The 22,453-nt window shown below is 42.0% G+C and overlaps 2 protein-coding genes across 5 annotated transcripts in view; one reads left to right on the top strand and one right to left on the bottom strand.

Annotated features, from left to right (window-relative positions):
• The window catches only part of LOC141148310 (guanylate-binding protein 1-like), a 1,084,899-nt gene that overhangs the window by 222,036 nt on the left and 840,410 nt on the right, over positions 1-22,453 (bottom strand). The gene's annotated exons all lie outside the window — the stretch shown is intronic.
• Positions 1-22,453, top strand: part of LOC141148309 (guanylate-binding protein 6-like) — a 291,205-nt gene that overhangs the window by 98,552 nt on the left and 170,200 nt on the right. For 3 of the 4 annotated variants that reach the window (XM_073635617.1, XM_073635618.1, XM_073635619.1), the window contains one exon: positions 3,123-9,488. The exons of the other annotated variant lie outside the window; for it this stretch is intronic. In XM_073635617.1, the coding sequence (XP_073491718.1) occupies positions 3,123-3,224 (102 nt within the window). In that variant the 3' untranslated portion in view covers positions 3,225-9,488. Of the gene's footprint in view, positions 1-3,122; positions 9,489-22,453 lie in introns of those variants that run through there. 4 annotated transcript variants of the gene reach the window in all.

Genomic DNA, 22,453 nt, shown 5'->3' on the forward strand with positions numbered 1-22,453 from the left:
AGGGGAGACATTTGACAGGTAAAGATACATGCAGGAGGCATGTATATCCTTATAGATAACCCCTATGGCAGTAGTTTAGAAAGGATGACTTTGGGTTTACATCCACTTTAAGCCCCGGACCATTTTGCTGGCCAAAGACCAGAGCACTTTTTGTGATTCGGCACTGCTTTACCTGACAATTGCGCGGTCATGCGATGTGGCTCCCAAACAAAAGTGATATCCTTTTTTTCCCACAAATAGAGCTTTCTTTTGGTGGTATTTGATCACCCCTGCATTTTATATTTTTTGCGCTATAAATAAAAATAGAGCGACAATTTTGAAAAAAAATGCATTATTTTTTAGATTTTGCTATAATAAATATCCCCCAAAAATGTATAAAATTTTTTTTTTTTCCTCAGTTTAGGCCGATACGTATTCTTCTACATATTTTTGGTAAAAAATTGCAATAAGCGATTATTGATTGGTTTGCACAAAAGTTATAGCATTTACAAAATAGGGGATAGTTTTATGGCATTTTTATTAATAATTTTTTTTTTTAATAGTAATGGCAGCGATTTTTATCATGACTGTGACATTATAGCGGACACATCGGACAATTTTGACACATTTTTGGGACCATTGTCCTTTATACAGCAATCAGTGCTATACAAATGCACTGATTCCTGTGTAAATGACACTGGCAGTGAAGGGGTTAACCCCTCGCGCATGCGCAGTAGGAAACTGGCAGTGAAGCCACAAGGCTCCACTGCCTGTTTCCCTTACCTAGGATGGCGGTGCCAGGACCTGAGAGCCGAGGGACGGGTCGGCCTCAGGCGGCCGACATCGTGGGCACCCAGGACAGGTAAGTACTTATTTAAAGTCAGCAGCTACAGTGTTTGTAGCTGCTGACTTTTAATTTTTTTTTTTTCAGTCCAGAATCCCGCTTTAATGGATATAAATATAATTAGTTCCGCATTGACTTCAATGGCATGCAATACCGCATGTGGCCAGAGGTGGGGGGGCGCCAGAGAGCCTCGGAAACACTAGAAAAGGCCCGGGGACAGCTCTGCTGACCTCAGAAAGACTCAGAAACACTCGGGAACGTAGTATTTCCGAGCGGCTCTGCTCGGCACCAGCGCCCCCGCACCTCAGGCCAAATGTGATACTGCACACCCCAATAGCTTGAATTCTGCTCATTTTGCGAGACAACACTCACAAACCGAGTCTATTCAAGGTGAATAGACTGTGCACTCTGCAAGAGCAGTTGCTCCAGAGCTTAGTAAATTTAGCAGAAGCTCTGCTGACCTCCACCATCCAATCACGTGCAAGCAAAAATTATGTTTTTTAAATTTTATTTGCATGTGATTGCAAAGTGAAGATTTACCTAATTTACTAAGCTCTGGAGCAACTGCACTTTGCAAAGTGCACAGTCTATTTGCGTTTAGTAAATCAACCCCTTTGACTTTTTTCTTTACTCTCAAACAAGCACATCCATTAATCTGGGAAACATTTTGAACCTCATCACTTTAATTGGCATCCATTAAATGGGGACGATCTTTCTGTACCGCGTTTCCCACGAAACGAATACTTATTTCAATTTTCTAGGATGGCTGCAATGTAAATCCAACCCCGAAAATAAGCCCTAGTTAAAGTCCTTGTAATATCATGAACTCCGCGCTGTCAAAGGATTACATAATGTCTAGTGTTTCTTTATTTAACATTATTGTAGAGAATGCCTTATTTACAGCGCTGCATGTGATATACTTCAATGTTATACCAATGTTATTGTTTTCTTGTATATGCTCTCTATTTTTCTTCAATAAAAGAAAATTATTTGGAAAAAAAAAGACATATAACAAAGTATTGAGATGAACTTTTGATATTGACTAAATACTTATTTTCCATCATAATTTGCAAATAAATTCTTTCAAAAATCAGACAATGTGATTGTCTGGATTTGTTTCCACATTTTGTCTCTCATAGTTGAGGTATACCTATGATGACAATTACAGGCCTCTCTCATCTTTATAAGTGGGAGAACTTGCACTTTTGGTGGCTGACTAAATACTTTTTTGACCCACTGTAAATGTTGTATTTGATTGTAAGTACTGTATTTATTGGCGTATAACACTCACTTTTTCACTATAAAAATTGGGTGCAAATAGCATGTGCGTGTTATACGCCAATACTTCAATTTTAGCTGCCTCGGAGGGGACAGGGAGCGGGGCGGGATGAGTGCCATCAGATTACATTCAGTGAAAATCTCCTGTTTACTTGGCGGCCTCTGTAATAGGAAGCCCCGTCTCCTGGGCCGCCATTGGACCACTGTTCTGTTCGATCAGGCTGCACTGATGGCAATGGTGAGGCTGCTGCATTGAAGGCAATGGTGAGGCTGCTGCGTTGATGGCAATGGTGAGGCTGCTGCATTGAAGGCAATGGTGAGGCTGCTGCGTTGATGGCAATGGTGAGGCTGCTGCATTGATGGCAATGGTGTGGCTGCTGCATTGATGGCAATGGTGAGGCTGCTGCATTGATGGCAATGGTGAGGCTGCTGCATTGATGGCAATGGTGAGGCTGCTGCATTGATGGCAATGGTGAGGCTGCTGCATTGATGGCAATGCTGAGGCTGCTGCATTGATGGCAATGGTGAGGCTGCTGCATTGAAGGCAATGGTGAGGCTGCTGCATTGATGGCAATGGTGAGGCTGCTGCATTGAAGGCAATGGTGAGGCTGCTGCATTGAAGGCAATGGCGAGGCTGCTGCATTGATGGCAATGGTGAGGCTGCTGCATTGATGGCAATGGTGAGGCTGCTGCAGATGGGCATTGATCAGGCTGCATTGATGGCAATGGTCAGGCTGCAGATGGGCACTGACTCTTATTTTGCTTCAAAGTTTCTTATTTAAAATGTAGTTTTTTTTTCCTGAAACTTCCCTCTTAAAATGAATGTGCGTGTTATACACCTGTGCGTGTTATATGCCGATAAATACGCTTTATTCTTCATAATAAGAAATGGTTGCACAAAAATGATAAACTGGAATATGAGAAAATAATTCATCTGTACTTGGAGTAGATAGATCTTTAGGTTTATTCACCATTCATACATCTTAACTAATCTATGTACTGCTTGTTTCTGTGTCTACAGGATCGGGAGTTGTACAGGATGCAGGGATGTTTGGCTGCAGCTAAGGCAAACAGACAACGCCAGAAAAAGTCCGGCTTCTTCTCAAAGTTGTTTGGTTTTTAAAGAAGACGTTAACTGTTCCACAAACTTTATCTCCCTAAGGCTGGCCTATGCATATAGTATGGTGGCATGGACTGGGCCTTGTATCATGTTGCCACATATTTGCATACCTGAGTCTGTGCTGTCAGTGACCTTGATCACTCACCTCCCAAATTCGAGATGGAACAGTTCCTGGTCTTAGAGTAATGATTGAGAGCCAGCATGATCGGCTACTGATCACAATATCACTGTGATAGTCACAGTTATCACTAGTTAGAGAAACCTCCTCTGCATCTCTTCAGGGGAATTAACAAAGCTTCCTACAGCATTATAATGTGGGTGTGACACATTACATAGTTACATAGTTAGTCAGGTTGAAAAAAGACACACGTCCATCTAGTTCAAACATAAACATTAATAAATAAAATAAAAAATATTGTACAATCCCATATACCCAATTCTATACCCACAGTTGATCCAGAGGAAGGCAAAAAACCCCAACAGAGCATGCTCCAATTTTCTACAGCAGGGGAAAAAAATCCTTCCTGATCCCCCGGCCTTTCTTAAAGCAATCTACTGAGCTGGCCAGAACCACCTCTGAAGGGAGTCTTTTCCACATTTTTACAGCTCTTACTGTGAAGAAACCTTTCCGTATTTAGAGATGAAATCTCTTTTCCTCTAGACATGAAAAGTGCCCCCTTGTCCTCTGTGTTGACCGTAAAGTGAATAACTCACAGTAAGTTCACTATATGGACCCCTTATGCATTTCTTCATGGTGATCATATCCCCCCTTAATTTCCTCTTCTGAAGAGAGAATAAATTCAGTTCTTCTAATCTTTCCTCATAGCTGAGCTCCTAAAGCAAAGCAGATAGATCTATTTCAGGTCTTTCTGCACCTCACCTATACTTTCTTTTTTCAGAGTGACATAAAAATTGGCGTAGGTTTCATGCCTAAGAAAGGGATCACTCGCCAGATTCCCCCGTATGCTGGATCTGATGTACGGGATGTGAACTTTCTGTTGGTAACCTGGCAGGAAGCTCACATGCCTCTCACTGCCTGTGCAATGAACACATTACGTGAGCAAAGCCTGCTTATAGGAAGGGAAAGCTCCTTTTCCTGTCTATATTCCTGTCTGTTAACCCCCAGTAAAGGCAAGAATAACCTCCTCCCTCCTCCCTCTTGCTCTCAGCTGAGTGAGTGGGGTGGGCAGAGGCATAGCTCCCAACTGTCCCTGATTTCGAGGGACTGTCCCTGATTTGGAGCAATGTCCCTCTGTCCCTCTTTCCCCCTCATTTGTCCCTCATTTTGGTCTGATCTATATATAAAATGCACTTTTTATCTTTCAAAAGGTGTTTCCCAGTGCTAAACTTTTCATCCCAATTCTAAAGTGCTGCATTTGTACATTTTAAAAGCCAATATAAAGGAATAGTAGTGGCTAAAAAAAAGTCCTGTCGATTTAATAAACCTTTTTTTGGTTAATTCTCCTTTAACCACTTCAGCCCCGGACCATTTTGCTGGCCAAAGACCAGAGCACTTTTTGCGATTTGGCACTGCGTCGCTTTAACTGACAATTGCGCAGTCATGCGACGCTGCTTCCAAACTAAAGTGATATCCTTTTTTTCCCACAAATAGAGCTTTCTTTTGGTGGTATTTGATCACCCCTGCGTTTTTTATTTTTTGTGCTATAAATAAAGATAAAGCGACAATATTGAAAAAAACGCATTATTTTTTACATTTTGCTATAATAAATATCCCCCAAAAGTGTATAAAAAAACATTTTTTCCCCCGTTTAGGCCGATATGTATTCTTCTACATATTTTTGGTAAAAAAAAATAGCAATAAGCGATTATTGATTGGTTTGCGCAAGTTATAGCGTTTACAAAATAGGGGATAGTTTTATGGCATTTTTATTAATATTTTTTTTTTTACTAGTAATGGCAGCGATTTTTATTGTGACTGCGACATTATGGCGGACACATCGGAAAATTTTGACACATTTTTGGGAGCATTGTCATTTATACAGCAATCAGTGTTATACAAATGCACTGATTCATGTGTAAATGACACTGGCAGTGAAGGGGTTAACCACTAGGTAGCAGTGTTGGGGTTAAGTGTGTCCTGGGGGCGTGTTTCTAACTGTTGGGGGATGGGCTGTGTGTGACACGTCACTGATCTCTGCTCCAATCACAGGGAGCAGAGATCCAGTGACACTGTCACTAGGCAGAACGGGGAGATGCTTGTTTACATTAGCATCTCCCCGTTCTTCCTCCCCGTGAGACAATCGCGGTTATCCCCGCGGCGATAGAGTGGGACCCGCGATTCGACTCACGAAGGTCCCGGTGCATGCCGCCGGCGGCGCACACAATGGCACGGTGGCAAATTTAAAGGGACGTACCTGTACGCCCATTTGCCTGTCCGTGCCATTTTGCCGATGTACATCGTCGTGCGCTGGTCTGGAAGTGGTTAAGGGGGAGTGGCAGGGGGCATGTCCTATGCCTACCTACATTTGTTAGTTGGTGTCCCTCATTCCCATCTCAAAATGTTGGGAGGTATGGGGAGAAAGCAGCTTCTTCTCCACTGCTCTGCATACCATGTCTGGTACAGACACAGCATAGAAAATTAGGCAGGTTGCTCCTAAAAGGCTTGTACCTCCTTTGTTAATTAGGGTCAGGATCTGCTCCACTTTTTCAGACTAGAAGAGTGGTGAAGGTTTTATACTTGCGCCACTCATAAATTCCCCTCATTGTATTGTTGTGGAGGCCCTATAGAAGAGAAACCAGTTTTTTTTTTATGACTTTGGATCTCTTATTCTACTGTTTATTTAACCAGTTCCCACCCGGCCTATAGACAAATGACAACTGGGTGGGACATTCACCGTTTCAGGTGGACGTCATATGACGTCCTCCCAGAACATGCTCCATGGGCCACGCTGCAGGGCAATCCCTGTGTTCGGTGGATGATCAATCAGTGTACCGGGCCGCTGCTGGTACCATGTGATCACTGGGACCAATCACAGCAAAGCACAGGACAATTGTACACAATGGATGGCCCTGATTCATGCCATTCATTGTGTACTTTTGTGTTGATCTCTGTGATTGGTCACAGCAATCACATGGTAAAGACAGGGCCAATCACAGTCCATCTGTACCATGTGAGTAGCTGTGGCCAATCACAGCTAACCACAATATTAAACACTTAATGATTCAATTTCATTCAGTAAAAATGAAATATATACAGTAACTGTAAAACTCATTGGTATAAACAAAAATTACTTCCAGTATTAGTGTCAGTGGATTTTAGGTAGGATAAAAAAAATTTGATATTTTTAGGTCTATTTATTTAAAAATTGCTTTACGGAAGTCTCAGCGTTTGCACAGCCCTTGCAAATAATCCCCATAGTGCGTCTAATATGTTTATTTCTTAGTATTGTCAGCTCCATCTAATGGTCATATTTCAGCATTTACCTGACTAAGGTATTTGAGGAAAATACTACCACTATACACCCACTAGGTAAAGCTGATAATCATAGGGAATAAAGATATTAGACTCATCACAGGGATTATTCATGAGGCCTGTACAAATGATGAGACATTTGCATAGCAAATGTTTAATAACTAGACCCCTTAATGTTAGTGCCAGTGCTAGTGTCATTGTGTTTTAGGAAGGATAAAATAATGTTTTATATTTTGTGCCAGTGTCAGTGCATTTTAGGTAGGATAAAAAAGCAAAAGGCACCCTATTGTTTCTTATCGTACATACAACAAAAAATGCAAACATATGTGGTTTTGCCATGCATGCCAGGATTAAGAGAACTTTTTATATACAGTGGAACCTTGGATTACGAGCATAATCCGTTCCAGGAGAATTCTCCTAATCCAAAGCACTCGTATATCAAAGCGAGTTTCCCCATAGAAGTTAAAGGAAAAGAATATAATTAGTTCCACATTGACTTCAATGGCATGCAATACCGCATGTGGGCAGAGGTGGGGGGGCGCCAGAGAGCCTCGGAAACACTTGAAAAGGCTCGGGGACAGCTCGGCTGACCTCAGAAACACTCGGAAAGACTCGGAAACACCCGGGAATGGAGTATTTCCGAGCGTCTCCGCTCGGCACTGGCGTCCCACAGCTAAGGCCAAATGCAGTACTGCACACCCCATTAGCTTGAATTCTGCTCGTTTTGCGAGACAACACTCACAATCTGAGTCTATTCAAGGTGAATAGACTGTGCACTCTGCAAGAGCAGTTGCTCCAGAGCTTAGTAAATTTAGCAGAAGCTCTGCTGACCTCCACCATCCAATCACGTGCAAGCAAAAATTATGTTTTTTAAATTTTATTTGCATGTGATTGCAAAGTGAAGATTTACCTAATTTACTAAGCTCTGGAGCAACTGCACTTTGCAAAGTGCACAGTCTATTTGCGTTTAGTAAATCAACCCCTTTAACATTTTTCTTTACTCTCAAACAAGCATATCCATTAATCTGGGAAACATTTTGAACCTCATCACTTTAACCACTTGACATCCGCACTATGGCCGAATGACAGCCACAGCGTGGACCTGAATTCCCGGGAGGCCGTCATACGACGGACTCCCCTGTGCACGCACCCTGCGCACGCCCTGCAGGGCGCGCGCCGGGCGCACTGTGATCACCGAGTCACTGAGACACGAGTGATCACCGATCCGAGTAAGGGGCTGGTCCCGACCCCTTACCATGTGATCAGCTGTCAGCCAATGAAAGCTGATCACATGATGTAAACAAAAGATCGATAATCATTTTTTTTTCTACTCACGATGATAGTGTGAGTAGAAAAAAATGCCGATCACCGGCTCAGATGCGAGGGACAAAGGTCCCGAAGTGGAAGAGGCACATCTGCCTCTTCTATGCCACCTAACAGTGCCATCTAACACTGCTCACAGTGCCACCTAACAGTGCCAACAGTGCCATCTAACAGTGCCCACAAGTGCCACCTAACAGTGCCCACAAGTGCCACCTATCAATGCCCACAAGTGCCAGCTATCAATGCCCACCAGTAGTGCCAATCAGTTCCACCCATCAGTGCCCATTATTGCCACCCATCAGTGCCCATCACTGCCGCCTATCAGTGCCCATCAGTGCCGCCTCATCAACGAAGGAGAAAACTTACCTGTTTTAAATTTTTTATAACAAAATATAAAAAAAACAATTTTTTTTTTTTAAATTCAGTATTTTTACAGTTTTTTAAAAAACAATCAAAACCACAGAGGTGATCAAATACCACCAAAAGAAAGCTCTATTTGTAGGGAAAAAATGATAAAAATTTCATTTGGGTACATGTGGTATGACCGCGCAATTGTCATTCAAAGTGCGTCAGCCCTAATAGCTGAAAATTGGTTTGGATAGGAGGGGGGTTTAAGTGCCCTGTAAGCAAGTGGTTAATTGGCATCTATTAAATGGGGACAATCTTTCTGTACCGTGTTTCCCTGAAACGAATACCTATTTCAATTTTCTAGGATGGCTGCATTATAAGTCCAAACCCAAAAATAAGCCCTAGTTAAAGTCCTTGTAATATCATGAACTCCGCACTGTCAAAGGATTACATAATGTCTAGTGTGTGTCTTTATGTAACATTATTGTAGAAAATACCTTATACCTACATGTGACCCGCCGGAGCTCTCCTCCTCTCCTCCCGGCTGACGTCAGTGGTCCCTCCCTCTGCGGAAGAGGAGCTCCGGCAGGTCACGTGAGCGCCCAGCAGCGCTGTAAATAAGGTATTTTCTAAAATCATTTTACATAAAGACACACGCTGGACATTATATAATCTTTTTAAAGAGCAAATTATATGATTTTACAAGGACTTTAACTGGGGTTTATTTTGGGGATTACAGAGATGCTGACTCCTGAGCTGACAGGGAGGGAAGGGGAGAGGGGGAGAAAAGAAAGGGGACACAGGAATTTCGAAAAAAAAAAACAAACATTTTATTTTATTCCTGTAAAAAAAATTTAAAAAGTAGATTATTGTACATAAAAAAAAATAATCCCCTGAAAATAGGCCCTAATGCGTTTTTTTGTAGCCAGAATTAGTATAAGACCCGGTCTTATTTTCGGGGAAACACGGTATTTGAATATTCCAATTGTGCTTGTGCGGTGGTGTTCCTCTGAGGGTAGTTTTCTGTAGAATGATTGTTAATGATAAGTATTGATTGTTAGTTCACGTTGTCTGTGGAAGCATTTATCACTTCCTTCCTTTGTAATGTGTTTTAATAATGTATTAATTGTGTATCATAAAAATAAATGGTTTTCAAATAGTCATTCATTATACAGTTATTATATATATGATATTCCGTATATATGAAAAGTCCCAATATTTCTTTACTCTCAAAGATACATTGATCAGTCATCATTATCATCGAGAACTGCTCTGTCTTTTCTTGATCTCAGTTTCTTCTTCTGACGTGAAAGATTCAACATTCAGGGTGTGGCTGGGCGGTGATATATTGTGTAGCACTTACCCCTGAAGGAGCCGTTGCTTTCTTGGGTCGCCTTTTCCCAGAGCCCACAACTCTGTAAGTAGCACCACACTCTCTGACACACTTGGGTTAAGGAGGGGATATTTATTGTCACACTGGACTCCATTCACAAATCGACATTGAGCACCTTAAAAAATGTGGTAAAATACTGCTCAGCGTTTTTCAAAAAGTTGCTTTGGCATTCACAAAAAAATGCTATTAAAATACCACACTAGTTTTTTTGTGAAGTCATGCAGTATTTTAGTAGTGAAAACATGCAATAATTTAACGGCTGGCGGTAGACGGTGTATTTATTTCCAGTAGTAAATACTCTGTTAATCAAAGGGGTTGTAAACCCTCACGTTTTTTCATCTTATTGCATCTAGACATGTGCACTGACAAAAACATTGTTTTTTTTCGTTTTCGTTTCATTCGTTCTTTTGCTTTTTTCGGAAATTCGGAAAATTAAAAAATTTGGAATTCGGAAATTTAAAAAATTCGGATTTTCAAATTTCCAAATTTAGAATTTTCGGATTTCCGAATTTTCGAATTCCGAATTTTCGAATTTCCGAATGTGAAAATCTGAACAAAAGAAAGAAAATCAGTAAAATTTAAAATAATAACTAACTATTAAATTATAGGTATTGGAATTTCCTTTCAAATTTGGCTCTTCCGCATTCGTTATTTCAGATAATTCATAACTTCGGATAAATTTGTACTCGTTCACTAACAGCCAAATTTGAAAGGAAATTTCAATACCTATAATTTAATATTTATTATTAGTTATTATTTCAGATTTTCAGGTTTTCAAATTTTCAGATTTTCATTATTTTGAATTTTCAGATTTCACTCTTATTCTTCAAATTTTAGAATTTTTAAATTTATGAAATTTCAAATATTCAACAAAAGAAGTCCCATTAGGGGTGCTTGGAGGAGAAACAACCTCAAAATCTGAAGGACCATGTTTCCCAGTTATCACCGACTAGAGATGAGCCAAACACCCCCCGGTTCGGTTCGCACCAGAACTTGCGAACAGACCAAAACTTTGCACGAACATTAGAACCCCATTGAAGTCTATGGGACTCGAACATTCAAAATCAAAAGTGTTAATTTTAAAGGCTAATTTGCATGGTATTGTCCTAAAAATGGTTTGGGGACCCGGGTCCTGCCCCAGGGGACATGTATCAATGCAACAAAAAGTTTTAAAAACGTCTGTTTTTTCGGGGGCGGTGATTTTAATAATGCTTAAAGTCAAACAAATAAAAGTGTAATATTCCTTTAAATTTCGTACCTGGGGGGTGTCTATAGTATGCATGTAAAGGGGCGCATGTTTCCCGTGTTTAGAACAGTCTGACAGCCAAATGACATTTCAAAGGAAAAAAAGTCATTTAAAAAGACTCGCGGCTATTAATGAATTGCCGGTCCGACAATACACATAAAAGTTCATTGATAAAAACTGCATGGGATTTCCCGACAGGGGAACCCCGAACCAAAATTTAAAAAAAACTGGCGTGGGGGTCCCCCTAAATTCCATACCAGACCAGTATGGATATCCGAGCACGCAACCTAGCAGGCCGCAGGAAAAGAAGGGGGACGATAGAGCGCCCCCCTCCTGAACCATACCAGGCCACATGCCCTCAACATTGGGAGGGTGCTTTGGGGTCCCTCATCCCCACAACCCTTGGCCGGTGGTTGTGGAGGTCTGCGGGCGGGGGGGGCTTATCGGAATCTGGAAGCCCCCTTTAACAAGGGGAGCCCCAGATCCCGCCCCCCTGTGTGAAATGGTAAGGGGGTACCCCTACCATTTCACAAAAAAACTGTCAAAAATGTTAACAATGACAAGAGACAGTTTTTGACAATTCCTTTATTTAAATGCTTCTTCTTTCCATCTTCTTTCTTCTATCTTCCTTCGGTTTCTTCCTTCATCTTCTTCTGGTTCTTCCTCCGGTGTTCTCGTCCGGCATCTTCCTCTGTGGCGTCTTCTTCCCTTCTTCTCCTTGGGCCGCTCTGCATCCATGATGGGAGGCTCCCGCTGTGTGACGCTTCTCGTCTTCTGACACTTCTTAAATAATGGAGGGCGGGGCCACCCCGTGACTTCAGAGGGGGTCACCCGTTACGTAACGGGTGACCTTGCCCCCCTCTGATGTCACGGGGAATGCCACAGGGAAGTCCCCTTCAAGTCCCCGTGTGTCAGAGGGGGGGCGGGTCACCGGGTGGCCCCGCCCTCCGTTATTTAAGAACCGTCAGAAGACGAGAAGCGCCACACAGCGGGAACCTCCCATCATGGATGCGGAGCGGCCTGAGAACGAAGAAGGGGAGAAGACGCCACGGAGGAAGATGCCGGACGAGAACACCGGAGGAAGTACCAGAAGAACCAGAAGAAGAAGAAGATGGAGGAAGAAACCGAAGGAAGATAGAAGAAAGAAGATGGAAAGAAGAAGCATTTAAATAAAGGAATTGTCGAAAACTTTCTCTTGTCATTTTTAACATTTTTGACAGTTTTTTGTAAAATGGTAGGGGTACTTTTGTACCCCCTTACCATTTCACACGGGGGGCCAGGATCTGGGGGTCCCCTTGTTAGAGGGTGCTTCCAGATTCCGATAAGCCCCCCCGCCCGCAGACCCCCACAACCACCGGTCAAGGGTTGTGGGGATGAGGCCCTTGTCCTCATCAACATGGGGACAAGGTGCTTTGGGGGGGACCCCAAAGCACCCTTACAATGTTAAGGGCATGTGGCCTGGTAAGGTTCAGGAGGGGGGGGCTCTCTATCATCCCCCCCTCTTTTACTGTGGCCTGCCAGGTTGCGTGCTCAGGTAAGGGTCTGGTATGGATTTTTGGGGGGACCCCACGCCAATTTTTTAAAAAATTTTGGCGTGGGGTTCCCCTTAAAATCAATACCAGACCTTAAGGGTCTGTTATGAATTTTGAGGGGGACCCCTACGTCATTTTTTTAAAAAAAATTGGCGTGGGGTTCCCCTTAATATCCATACCAGACCTGAAGGGCCTGGTATGGAATTTAGGGGGACCCCCACGCCAGTTTTTTTTTTCAATTCTGGTTCGGGGTTCCCCTGTGGGGAAATCCCATGCAGTTTTTATCAATGAACTTTTATGTGCATTGTCGGACCGGCAATTCATTAATAGCCGTGAGTACTTTTAAATAACTTTTTTCCTATGAAATGTCATTTTGCTGTCAGACTGTTCTAAACACGGGAAACATGCGCCCCTTTATAGGCATACTATAGACACCCCCCTGGTTCCAAAAATTAAAGGAATATTACACTTTTATTGTTTGACTTTAAGCATTATTAAAATCACTACTCCCAAACGGACGTTTTTAAAACTTTTTTTTGCATTGATACATGTCCCCTGGGGCAGGACCCAGGTCCCCAAACACCTTTTATGACAATACCATGCATATAAGCCTTTAAAATTAGCACTTTTGATTTCTCCCATAGACTTTTAAAGGGTGTTCCACGGCTTTCGAATTTGCCGCGAAAACCCCAAATTGTTCGCTGTTCAGCAAAATGGCGAACAGCCTATGTTCGAGTCGAACACAAGTTCGACTCGAACTCAAAGCTCATCCCTATCACCGACCTTTAAATTTTTTTTTTTTTTTTTTTTGTTTAATAATTTTTTTTTATTAAAGAAGAGCAAAGCAAAAATATACAAACATTTCAAAATAGAATCATTCTCACATATACAGTATAGCAATTTCCAGTACACACATAGTACAGTGGTACGGCATAGGGCAATATTTCAATAAGTGACTCTGGAGGTCTGTTAACCAACATAGTGATATACGCTTAGTTATTGGATTCCTATTATGTGAGCAGTTGAATCAAAACTCATTTTGAAAAAACATATTGCTTTGGTGTAGGAGGTTAAAGAATAGAAAAGAACCCTAAATAATGAATAGGGATATTGAAATGATAAAGAAAAGAATAAAGGAGAAAGAAAGAAAAACAAGGGAAGAATGAAAGGAAAAGAGGATAAAGAGAATAGGGGAGGGGAGAGGGGTTGCTGGCATGCACTTCGACAAGTTTAAAAAGAGTGGAGTGTCAAGGACACTCAATAAATGACTACTTTAAAGTGATGAATTTAAGAGGTTTGCGATATGAGGTCCTTATAGGAGGAGGTGGACTGAAATTTTATCCAAGGATCCCATGTTAGAGAATGTTTCTGGGAAGTACCTCTAATATTGTGAGTGATGCTCTCCATAAGGTGTAAGTTATCTACCATTTGTAGCCAAGCCTTTATAGAGGGGGTTGTTTGTTGGCCCCATAAAGTGGGAATTAAGGCTTTGGCGGCGTTTAGTAAGTGAGGAATAATTGAACGTTTATATAAATGTGCGGGAGTTTTCGTAGCATGAAAAAGGACAGTCCATGGGTCATTAGGTATACTGACATCCGAGATCTGTACAATCAGATCGCGAATGGCATCCCAATATGGTCGAATGAGTGGGCAAAACCACCACACGTGTGCATGAGTAGCCTTGTTCCCACAGTTCCTCCAGCACAATGGGGAACTGGCGGGGAACATTTGATGCAGTCTAACTGGGGTGTAATGCCACCTAGTGAGTAATTTATAGTTGACCTCTGATATTCTAGAGGCAAGGGATGAAGTATGAGCTAATTGTAGGATCTTGTTCTTTTGGCCGTCAGTGAGATGGGAATCTAAATCAGTCTCCCATTTAGCTAAGAAGGATGGAAAGCCAGGATCATGAAGAGCAATGAGAGCTCTGTAAAATAAAGAAATAGCATGTGTCGGGGGATCTTTCGGATAGAATATTACTTCTATATTATTTAAGTCATTTATACCTCTAAGTGGGTTAGGAAGAGACCTTAAAAAATGTTGTAATTGGTGATATCTCCATTTATCTAAGAAAGTGGTCGGTTTAGGAGCCAAGATCATATTTAGCGGTTTAAGTATATTGCCTCGGAGGACGTGATGTAATAAAAGAGATTCTCCCGATTTCCATGATTTAAAGCCTGGGTCAAGTAGACCCGGAGGGAAATATCTATGATTGAGGAGGGGTAATAGGGGGGAATCATAATTCCATGAATTTTTTTTGTGTATGGAGTCCCATATGTCTAAAGAGGATGTAGTAAGAGCAGAGGTGGTAGGAGCAAATTTCCTATAGGAACGGGGTATCCAAGGAGCTATTGAGAGATCCATGCCGCTTAGAAAATATTCAATTTGTACCCATAATTTTGACTTAAAAGCATATTTCCATTCAGCCACTCTGGTCAGAACTACAGCTTGATAGTATACTTTGAAATTAGGGAGTGCTAATCCTCCCGAGCATTTGGAGCGAAACAATAGCCCTCTGGATATTCTGGGATGCCCATTCTTCCAAATAAATCGGGAAATCATGGATTGTAAAATAGTGAAGAACCCCACTGGTATGCCTAGTGGGATCATTTGAAAGAGAAAAAGGATGCGAGGCAAGATATTCATTTTAATGATACTAACTTTTCCCAGCCACGTGTGTGATAAGCTAGACCATTTTCGCAGGTCGGCTCTAATCTTATTCAACAAGGGGATATAATTATAGCGAAATATAGATTGGAGATTGGAAGTAAGATAGATACCTAGATATTTCATACATTTCGGTTCCCATTTAAAGGGAAAAAGGGGTTTGAGGGAGAGTGCCTCGGTCTTAGGGATATTAATGTTTAGAATTTCGGATTTGGATAAATTTATTTTAAAGTTAGAGATTGAGTGAAATGTAGAAAAAGCAGTCATTAAGTTGGGAATCGAGATACGTGGATGTTGAATAAAAAATAATACATCATTGGCATAAGCTGCATATTTATGGGATCTGTTACCTATTTGTATGCCTTTGATGTTAACATTGTGTCTAATTGTAGCTAAAAAGGGTTCTAATGTGATGGCAAAGAGGAGAGGGGAAAGAGGGCAGCCCTGTCTGGTTCCATTATGTAAAACAAAGGGGTCACTTAATGTTCCATTAATTCTAATTTGTGCCGAAGGGTTAGAGTAGAGAGAAGAGATGCGATGAAACATTTTAGGTCCTAAGCCAAAATGTCGTAGGGTCATTTTAAGATATTCCCAGTTCACCCTATCAAAAGCCTTCTCCGCGTCAGTGGAAAGGAGTAGGGTGGGCTGGGCGCACCTCTGAACATACTGGATTAGGGAAATAACGCGGAGAGAATTATCTTTTGCTTCTCTATTGGGTATGAAACCAGACTGGTCTGCCGAAATCCATCTAGGTAATAGGGGGAGCAGGCGATTCGCCATTACTTTTGCAAATAATTTAATGTCAACATTTATTAATGAGATGGGTCTAAAACTATTGCATAGAGTAGGGTCCTTATCAGGTTTAGGGATGACGGTGATATGAGTTAAGAGGGATTCTGGGCGTAGGCCTGAAGACTGAGAGACAGAATTGGCATAGGCGGTAAGGCGGGGGAGCAAAATATCGCTGAATGTTTTATAATATAATACAGTGAACCCGTCAGGTCCAGGAGCTTTACCGGATGGGGAAGACTTCAACGCTGCCCGAAATTCCTCAACCGAGAAATCCTCCTCCATTTCTATAAGAACAGATACGGGCAATTTAGGAAGATTTGCTGCTTTCAGGTAGGAGAGAATGCGAGTTCGTCTCTCTTTATGAGGTAGGGAGGACAAATCATTTTTAACATTATAAAGGTCAGCATAGTACCCTCGAAAGGCCTTAGCAATGTCTGGAGTTGCATGGGCTAGCTCTCCCGTTGAAAGTTTGATTTTGGGGATACCCGACCTTTAAATTGTACGAATTTTCACAAGAAAGTTTCTGTTTGTTTCATCAATAATTATCGAAACCTGTCTTTGTATGTATTTAATACTTACTACAAATGTATCTCGACATACAATGCTTACAGTGTTAAATACTGTTTTATCATAAACAATAAAAAACTATTGAACCAAAAAAAAAGAAAAAAAAAAAGGAAATTTCGAATATTCGAAATTTCAAATTTCCGAAATATCGAATTTTCAGAAATTTGAAAATTCAGAAATTCGTAATTTCGGAAATTCAAAATTGAGGAATTCGAAATTTCGGGAATTCGGAATTCATAATTTCGTAATTTCGGAAATTCAGAATTCGTAAATTCGAAATTCACAATTTCGGGAATTCGTAAATTCAAAATTTTGGAAATTAGGAATTAACAAATTTGTCAGAATTCGTTAAAAAACGAATTCGAAACTAAACGAATTGCACATGTCTAATTGCACCCTTTGCATTAAGTTGAAAAAACTTCTGACAGTGACCGGCCCCCCCAGCCCCCCCGTTTTACTCAACTGACCCCCTTCGATCCCTCGGCGAAGACGCAGTCTCTCCGCCGGGGTTCTCGGCTCTGGAATGGATAGATTGATAGAAGCACAGCCATTGGCTCCCGCTGCTGTCAATCAAATCCAATGATGTGGGCACCGGGGGGCGGGACCGAGTCCTACATTCGGCGTCTATGGACGCGAGGAAACCCCCCAGGAGAGCGCTTCTCCTAGGGGGTTATACAATGTGGGGAGGAGCTGATAGAGCCGCAGTGGAGGTAAGCATGACATGTTTGTTATTTAAAAATAAAAAAAAATGAAGCTTTACAATCACTTTAAGGAGCGGGCGGCCACTGGCATCCTTAACAGCCAGTAACTGTCATGGTTTTTGAAGAGCAGACAGCAGCTGCATCCTTCAGAACTTATGACAGCTGAATGTAAAAAAAAAAAAAAGAATTGCCGGGAATTAAAAAATAAGAAAAAAATAAATGGTATTAGCTTCCCTCCAATCCATGTCCTTTGTGTCTGGTATGAATTTTGCGAGGAGCCCCCACACAATTTTTTTTTTAAATGGCGTGAAGTCCCCCCCAAAATCCATACCAGATTCCTATCTAAGCATGTAGGCAGGCAGGAAAGGTAGGGGACAAGCGACCCCCCCACCTCCTGAACCATACTAGGTCAAATGCCCTCAACATGGGGGGGTACTTTGGGTCAGCGGTGGTGGCAGGCATCGTGATTGGCAATGGATCTACACCAGAGGACATTTTTTATTTTTGTTTATTAAATAAAGGACAAAAACTGTCAACTGTATTTTTTTTCATTACGCTTTTTTTGGTGAATGAGTAGAGGTCCTATGGGTGGGGCTGGGATCTGGGGGCCCCTCTTGGTAAAGGAGGCTTCTAGATTCTGATAAGCCACCCCCACCTGTAGATTCAGGCTCATTGATTGCTTCACACGTTAGGTGTCTCAACAAATGTCAGAGTGAGAGCAATAATTCTAGAAATATAAATGATGGTTTATTGTAAACGGATGTCCTGTACAGGCTTTTAAATCATCACCTATAGAGTATTTAACCCTTCCCTTCCTTTTTGATCAGTATGATCAGAGTTATGATCAATCGGACCATAAGGTTTTCTGTTATAACTATTACAAAGTGTCCCATAATGGTTACATTGCTGTTTAATTAAAAAAATTCTGGGCGTAGGCCTGAAGACTGAGAGACAGAATTGGCATAGGCGGTAAGGCGGGGGAGCAAAATATCGCTGAATGTTTTATAATATAATACAGTGAACCCGTCAGGTCCAGGAGCTTTACCGGATGGGGAAGACTTCAACGCTGCCCGAAATTCCTCAACCGAGAAATCCTCCTCCATTTCTATAAGAACAGATACGGGCAATTTAGGAAGATTTGCTGCTTTCAGGTAGGAGAGCATGCGAGTTCGTCTCTCTTTATGAGGTAGGGAGGACAAATCATTTAAATACCTGCAGTGCAGGTTTTTTTTTTCTACATCCAAAACGCATGAAAAGTAGGCTATATGGTTTTCAATAGTATAATAGTATTTACAGTAAAACCTTGGTTTGAGAGTAACTTGGTTTGAGAGCATTTTGCAAGACAAGCAGAATTTTTAAATACATTTTGACTTGATATACAAGCGATGTCTTGATATAAGAGTAGCGTCACAACTGAGTATAAAAGAGAAGAGAGGCGCCTCTAAGTGTAGCAATATGGTTACATTTAATAAAGGTACAACATTTAGCAACTCACATGATTGATGATTAAAACAGACACATCTAAATATGGAGGCATCCGGGGGAAAGATGTCCACATAGACCATCCTCCGCACCCCCATCTACATCATCCCTTTCACGTTGCGCTTCATGAGCGGTTCAAGCCTCACTTTCAGAATGCTCTACTGCAGGGTAGTCTTCTCGGTCACTATTGTAGACTGACAGCAGTGAGAGCCGGCAGTGGGGGGGGGGGGATCTATGTGGACAGCTTTACCCCGGATGTCTGTATACTGAGATGTGCCCAATTTAATCATCAACCATGTGAATTTCTAAATTTTGTACCTTCATTCAATTTAACTATATTGCTACACTTAGAGGCGCCTCCCTTCTCTTTTATACTCTGGAGCTCCTGCTGGATTTTTCTTCTGATCACCTTGTGGAGGCTTCCATTTGTGGATGGACATTTTATGGTTACACAACCTGGTCACATTGCTATAATCTTTTTATATGGACTATAAACTGAAGGACTTATGAATAAATGGTTGCGGAACGAATCATTTGAGTTTCCATTATTTCTCATGGGGAAATTTGCTTTGATATACAAGTGCTTTAGATTACAAGCATCTTTCTGTAATCGAATTATGCTCGCAATCTAAGGTTTTACTGTATCTTTTGCTGAGCGAGTTTGATCTCTATAATCTGAGATCCACCTTATCTGGTAAGCGGCCCCCCTTAGCATATTTACTGAGATCCACCTTATCTGGTAAGCGGCCCTCCTTATCATATGTACTGAACAGAAGTTTAAAGCTCCATCCTGAGTGTTCAAACATCATGGTTTATATGGTTTTCAATGGCATAGTTCACACCAGTGCTTGCAGTTCCAATTCCAGGGAAAAAAGTGGAGCATGCTGCATTTTTTCCTGCACTGGACTGTACTGGAATGCTGTAAAATGCATAGAAAATGCACCAAAAAATGGATTGGAATACACATGTCCTTATTTAAAGGGGTTGTAAACCTTCATGTTTTTTCACCTTAATGCATCCTATGCATTAAGGTGAAAAAACACCTTGCAGTGTCTGGCCCCCCAGACCCCCCTTCCCCGTTTTACTTACCTGAGCCCCCAATTTCCATGGGTGCATCCCTGCCCTCCTTCTCTCCACGGAGTCCCAGTTTGATTGGATAGATTGATAGCAGCGCAGCCATTGGCTTCCGCTGCTGTCAATCATATCCAATGACGCAGGTGCCGGGGGGCAGGGCCTAGTCAAACACTCAATGTCTATGGACGCAGACTGTATGACAGGGAGCGCGCCCGCAAGGCAACTCTAATGCAGGGAGGAGCCGCGAGAGCCGAGGGCCCCCAGAAGAGGAGGATCGGGGCCACTCTGTGCAAAACGAACTACACAGTGTAGGGTAAGTATGACATGTTTGTTATTTGTTTAAAAAAAAAACGAACCTTTAGTATCCCTTTAACAAGGATCTGCCAACCTACAAACAGAGATTGAAAGTGAAAGTAACATTCCTCTGTTCCGGGAAATCTCTCATTTACAGGAAAAGCCCCCCCCTCCCCCCATGCACAGCAGATTAGTTTATAAAGCTGACTGCAGTTGTGCTGATAGAAGACAGAAGAGCTCCGTCCGTTTGTTATTTAACCACTTGGTGTCCGCGCTATAGCCGAATGAATGACGGCCACAGTGCGGACCTAAATTTCCGGGAGGAAGTCGTATGACGTCCCCCCCTTTGCACGCTCCCCGCTCGGGTGATCACAGATCTGAGTGAGGGGCCGATCCTGGTCCCTTACCACATGATAAGCTGTCAGCCAATGACAGCTGATCACGTGATGTAAACAAAAGCTCGGTAATCATTTTTTTCTCCTTACGATGACAGCATGAGGAGAAAAAAAAAGCCGATCACCGGCTTATGTGCAAGGGACATCGGTCCCGAAGAGGAAGAGGCACATCTGCCTCATCTGTGCGAAGCAGTACCGCCTGCCAGTGCCCATAGTGCCCACCAGAGCCACCTAAAAATGCCCACCAGTGGTGCCAATCAGTGCCTCATCAATGCCACCTAGCAGTGCTGCCTATCAGTGTAACCTACCAGTGCCGATCAGTGCCCATTATTGCCACCCATCAGTGCCCGTCACTGCCAGCTATCAGTGCCACCTATTAGTGCCACTTCTCAGTGCCCACCATTGCCACCTATCAATGCCCTTCAGTGTCACCCATCAGTGCCACCTCTCAGTGTCACCTCTCAGTGCACACCAGTGCCGCCTATCAGTGCCACCTATCAGTGCCCACCAGTGCCGCCTTATCAGTACCCATCAATGCAGCCCATTGGTGCCCATCAATGCAGCCTATTGGTGCCCATCAGTGCAGCCTCATCAGTGTACATCAATGAAAGAGAAAAATTACCTGTTTGCAAAATTTTATAACAAAATATAAAAAAATATCATTTTTTTTTTAATTTGGTCTTTTTACATTTTTTTTACAAAAAAAAACCACAGAGGTGATCTATTTGTGGGGAAAAAATGATAAAAATTTAATTTGGGTACAGTGTTGTATGACCGCGCAATTGTCATTCAAAGTGCGTCAGCGCTGAAAGCTGAAAATTGGTCTGGGCAGGAGGGGGGGGGGGTTTAAGTGCCCAGTAAGCAAGTGGTTAAAAAAAAAAACACAAACCTTTAGTGTCACTTTAAGATTAAAGTGGATGTAAACCCTCACATATACCCAGTGAAGTGAACAGCCTCAGATGATACACGGAGATAAAACAAATCTCCCTACATACGTTTTACACCGAAGAGGACTCCAAGGACAACCTGTGAAGCTCTGGTGAACTCCATGCCCAAGAGGGTGAAGGCAGTGCTGGAAAATAATGGTGGCCACACAAAATATTGCCACTTTTGGCCCAATTTGGACATTTTCACTTAGGGGTGTACTCACTTTTGTTGCCAGCGGTTTAGACATTAATGGCTGTGTGTTGAGTTATTTTGAGGGGACAGCAAATGTACACTGTTATACAAGCTGTGCACTCACTACTTTACATTGTAGCAAAGTGTCATTTCTTCAATGTTGTCACAAGAATAAAATATTTACAAAAATATGAGGGGTGTACAGTTTAGTGAGATACTGTGTGTGTAAATATATATATATATATATATATATATATATATATATATATATATATATATATAAGAAGACCAGTATGGTGGCCTGAATTTATGTGTAAATATATATATAAGGCTAGTATGGTGGACTGAATTTATGGGAGGAGCCCGGAGGGTATTTAAGCAGCCCACTCGCCCATGCTCCTTGTTGGATCCAGTGCGCGATACCCTTCCTCCCTCCCATCCCTTTTTCAGGGCACTTCTCAGCACATCCTTCTCCATAATCACCCATTACTTATCATGGCTATACCCCCTTTTCTTGGCATACCAACCAGACGACACACTTGAGGTTTATTTATGTTGTAAGTCTTGTCGCGTGTTTATGTGATCCATATCTGTCTCGGTCATAGGGCCACGCCCATATATATATATATATATATATATATATATATATATATATATATATATATATATACACATACCACCAGGGCTCTTCTTCAGCTGGAATGCGGGGGTGGGGAGGGATGCAGTTCTGGCACCTCCAGCAATGAATGTATGTAATGGAAAGGAGTGCTGGGGTGTGCTGGAGGGTCTATTGTTTCTGGGTAGGTCTATTGTTGCTTTTGGACGGGCAATTGTTGCTGAGAGGGATCTACTGTTGAGGGAGTGGT

This window comes from Aquarana catesbeiana, linkage group LG06 (assembly GCF_042186555.1).
Source record: "Aquarana catesbeiana isolate 2022-GZ linkage group LG06, ASM4218655v1, whole genome shotgun sequence".
Taxonomy (NCBI): Eukaryota; Metazoa; Chordata; class Amphibia; order Anura; family Ranidae; genus Aquarana; species Aquarana catesbeiana.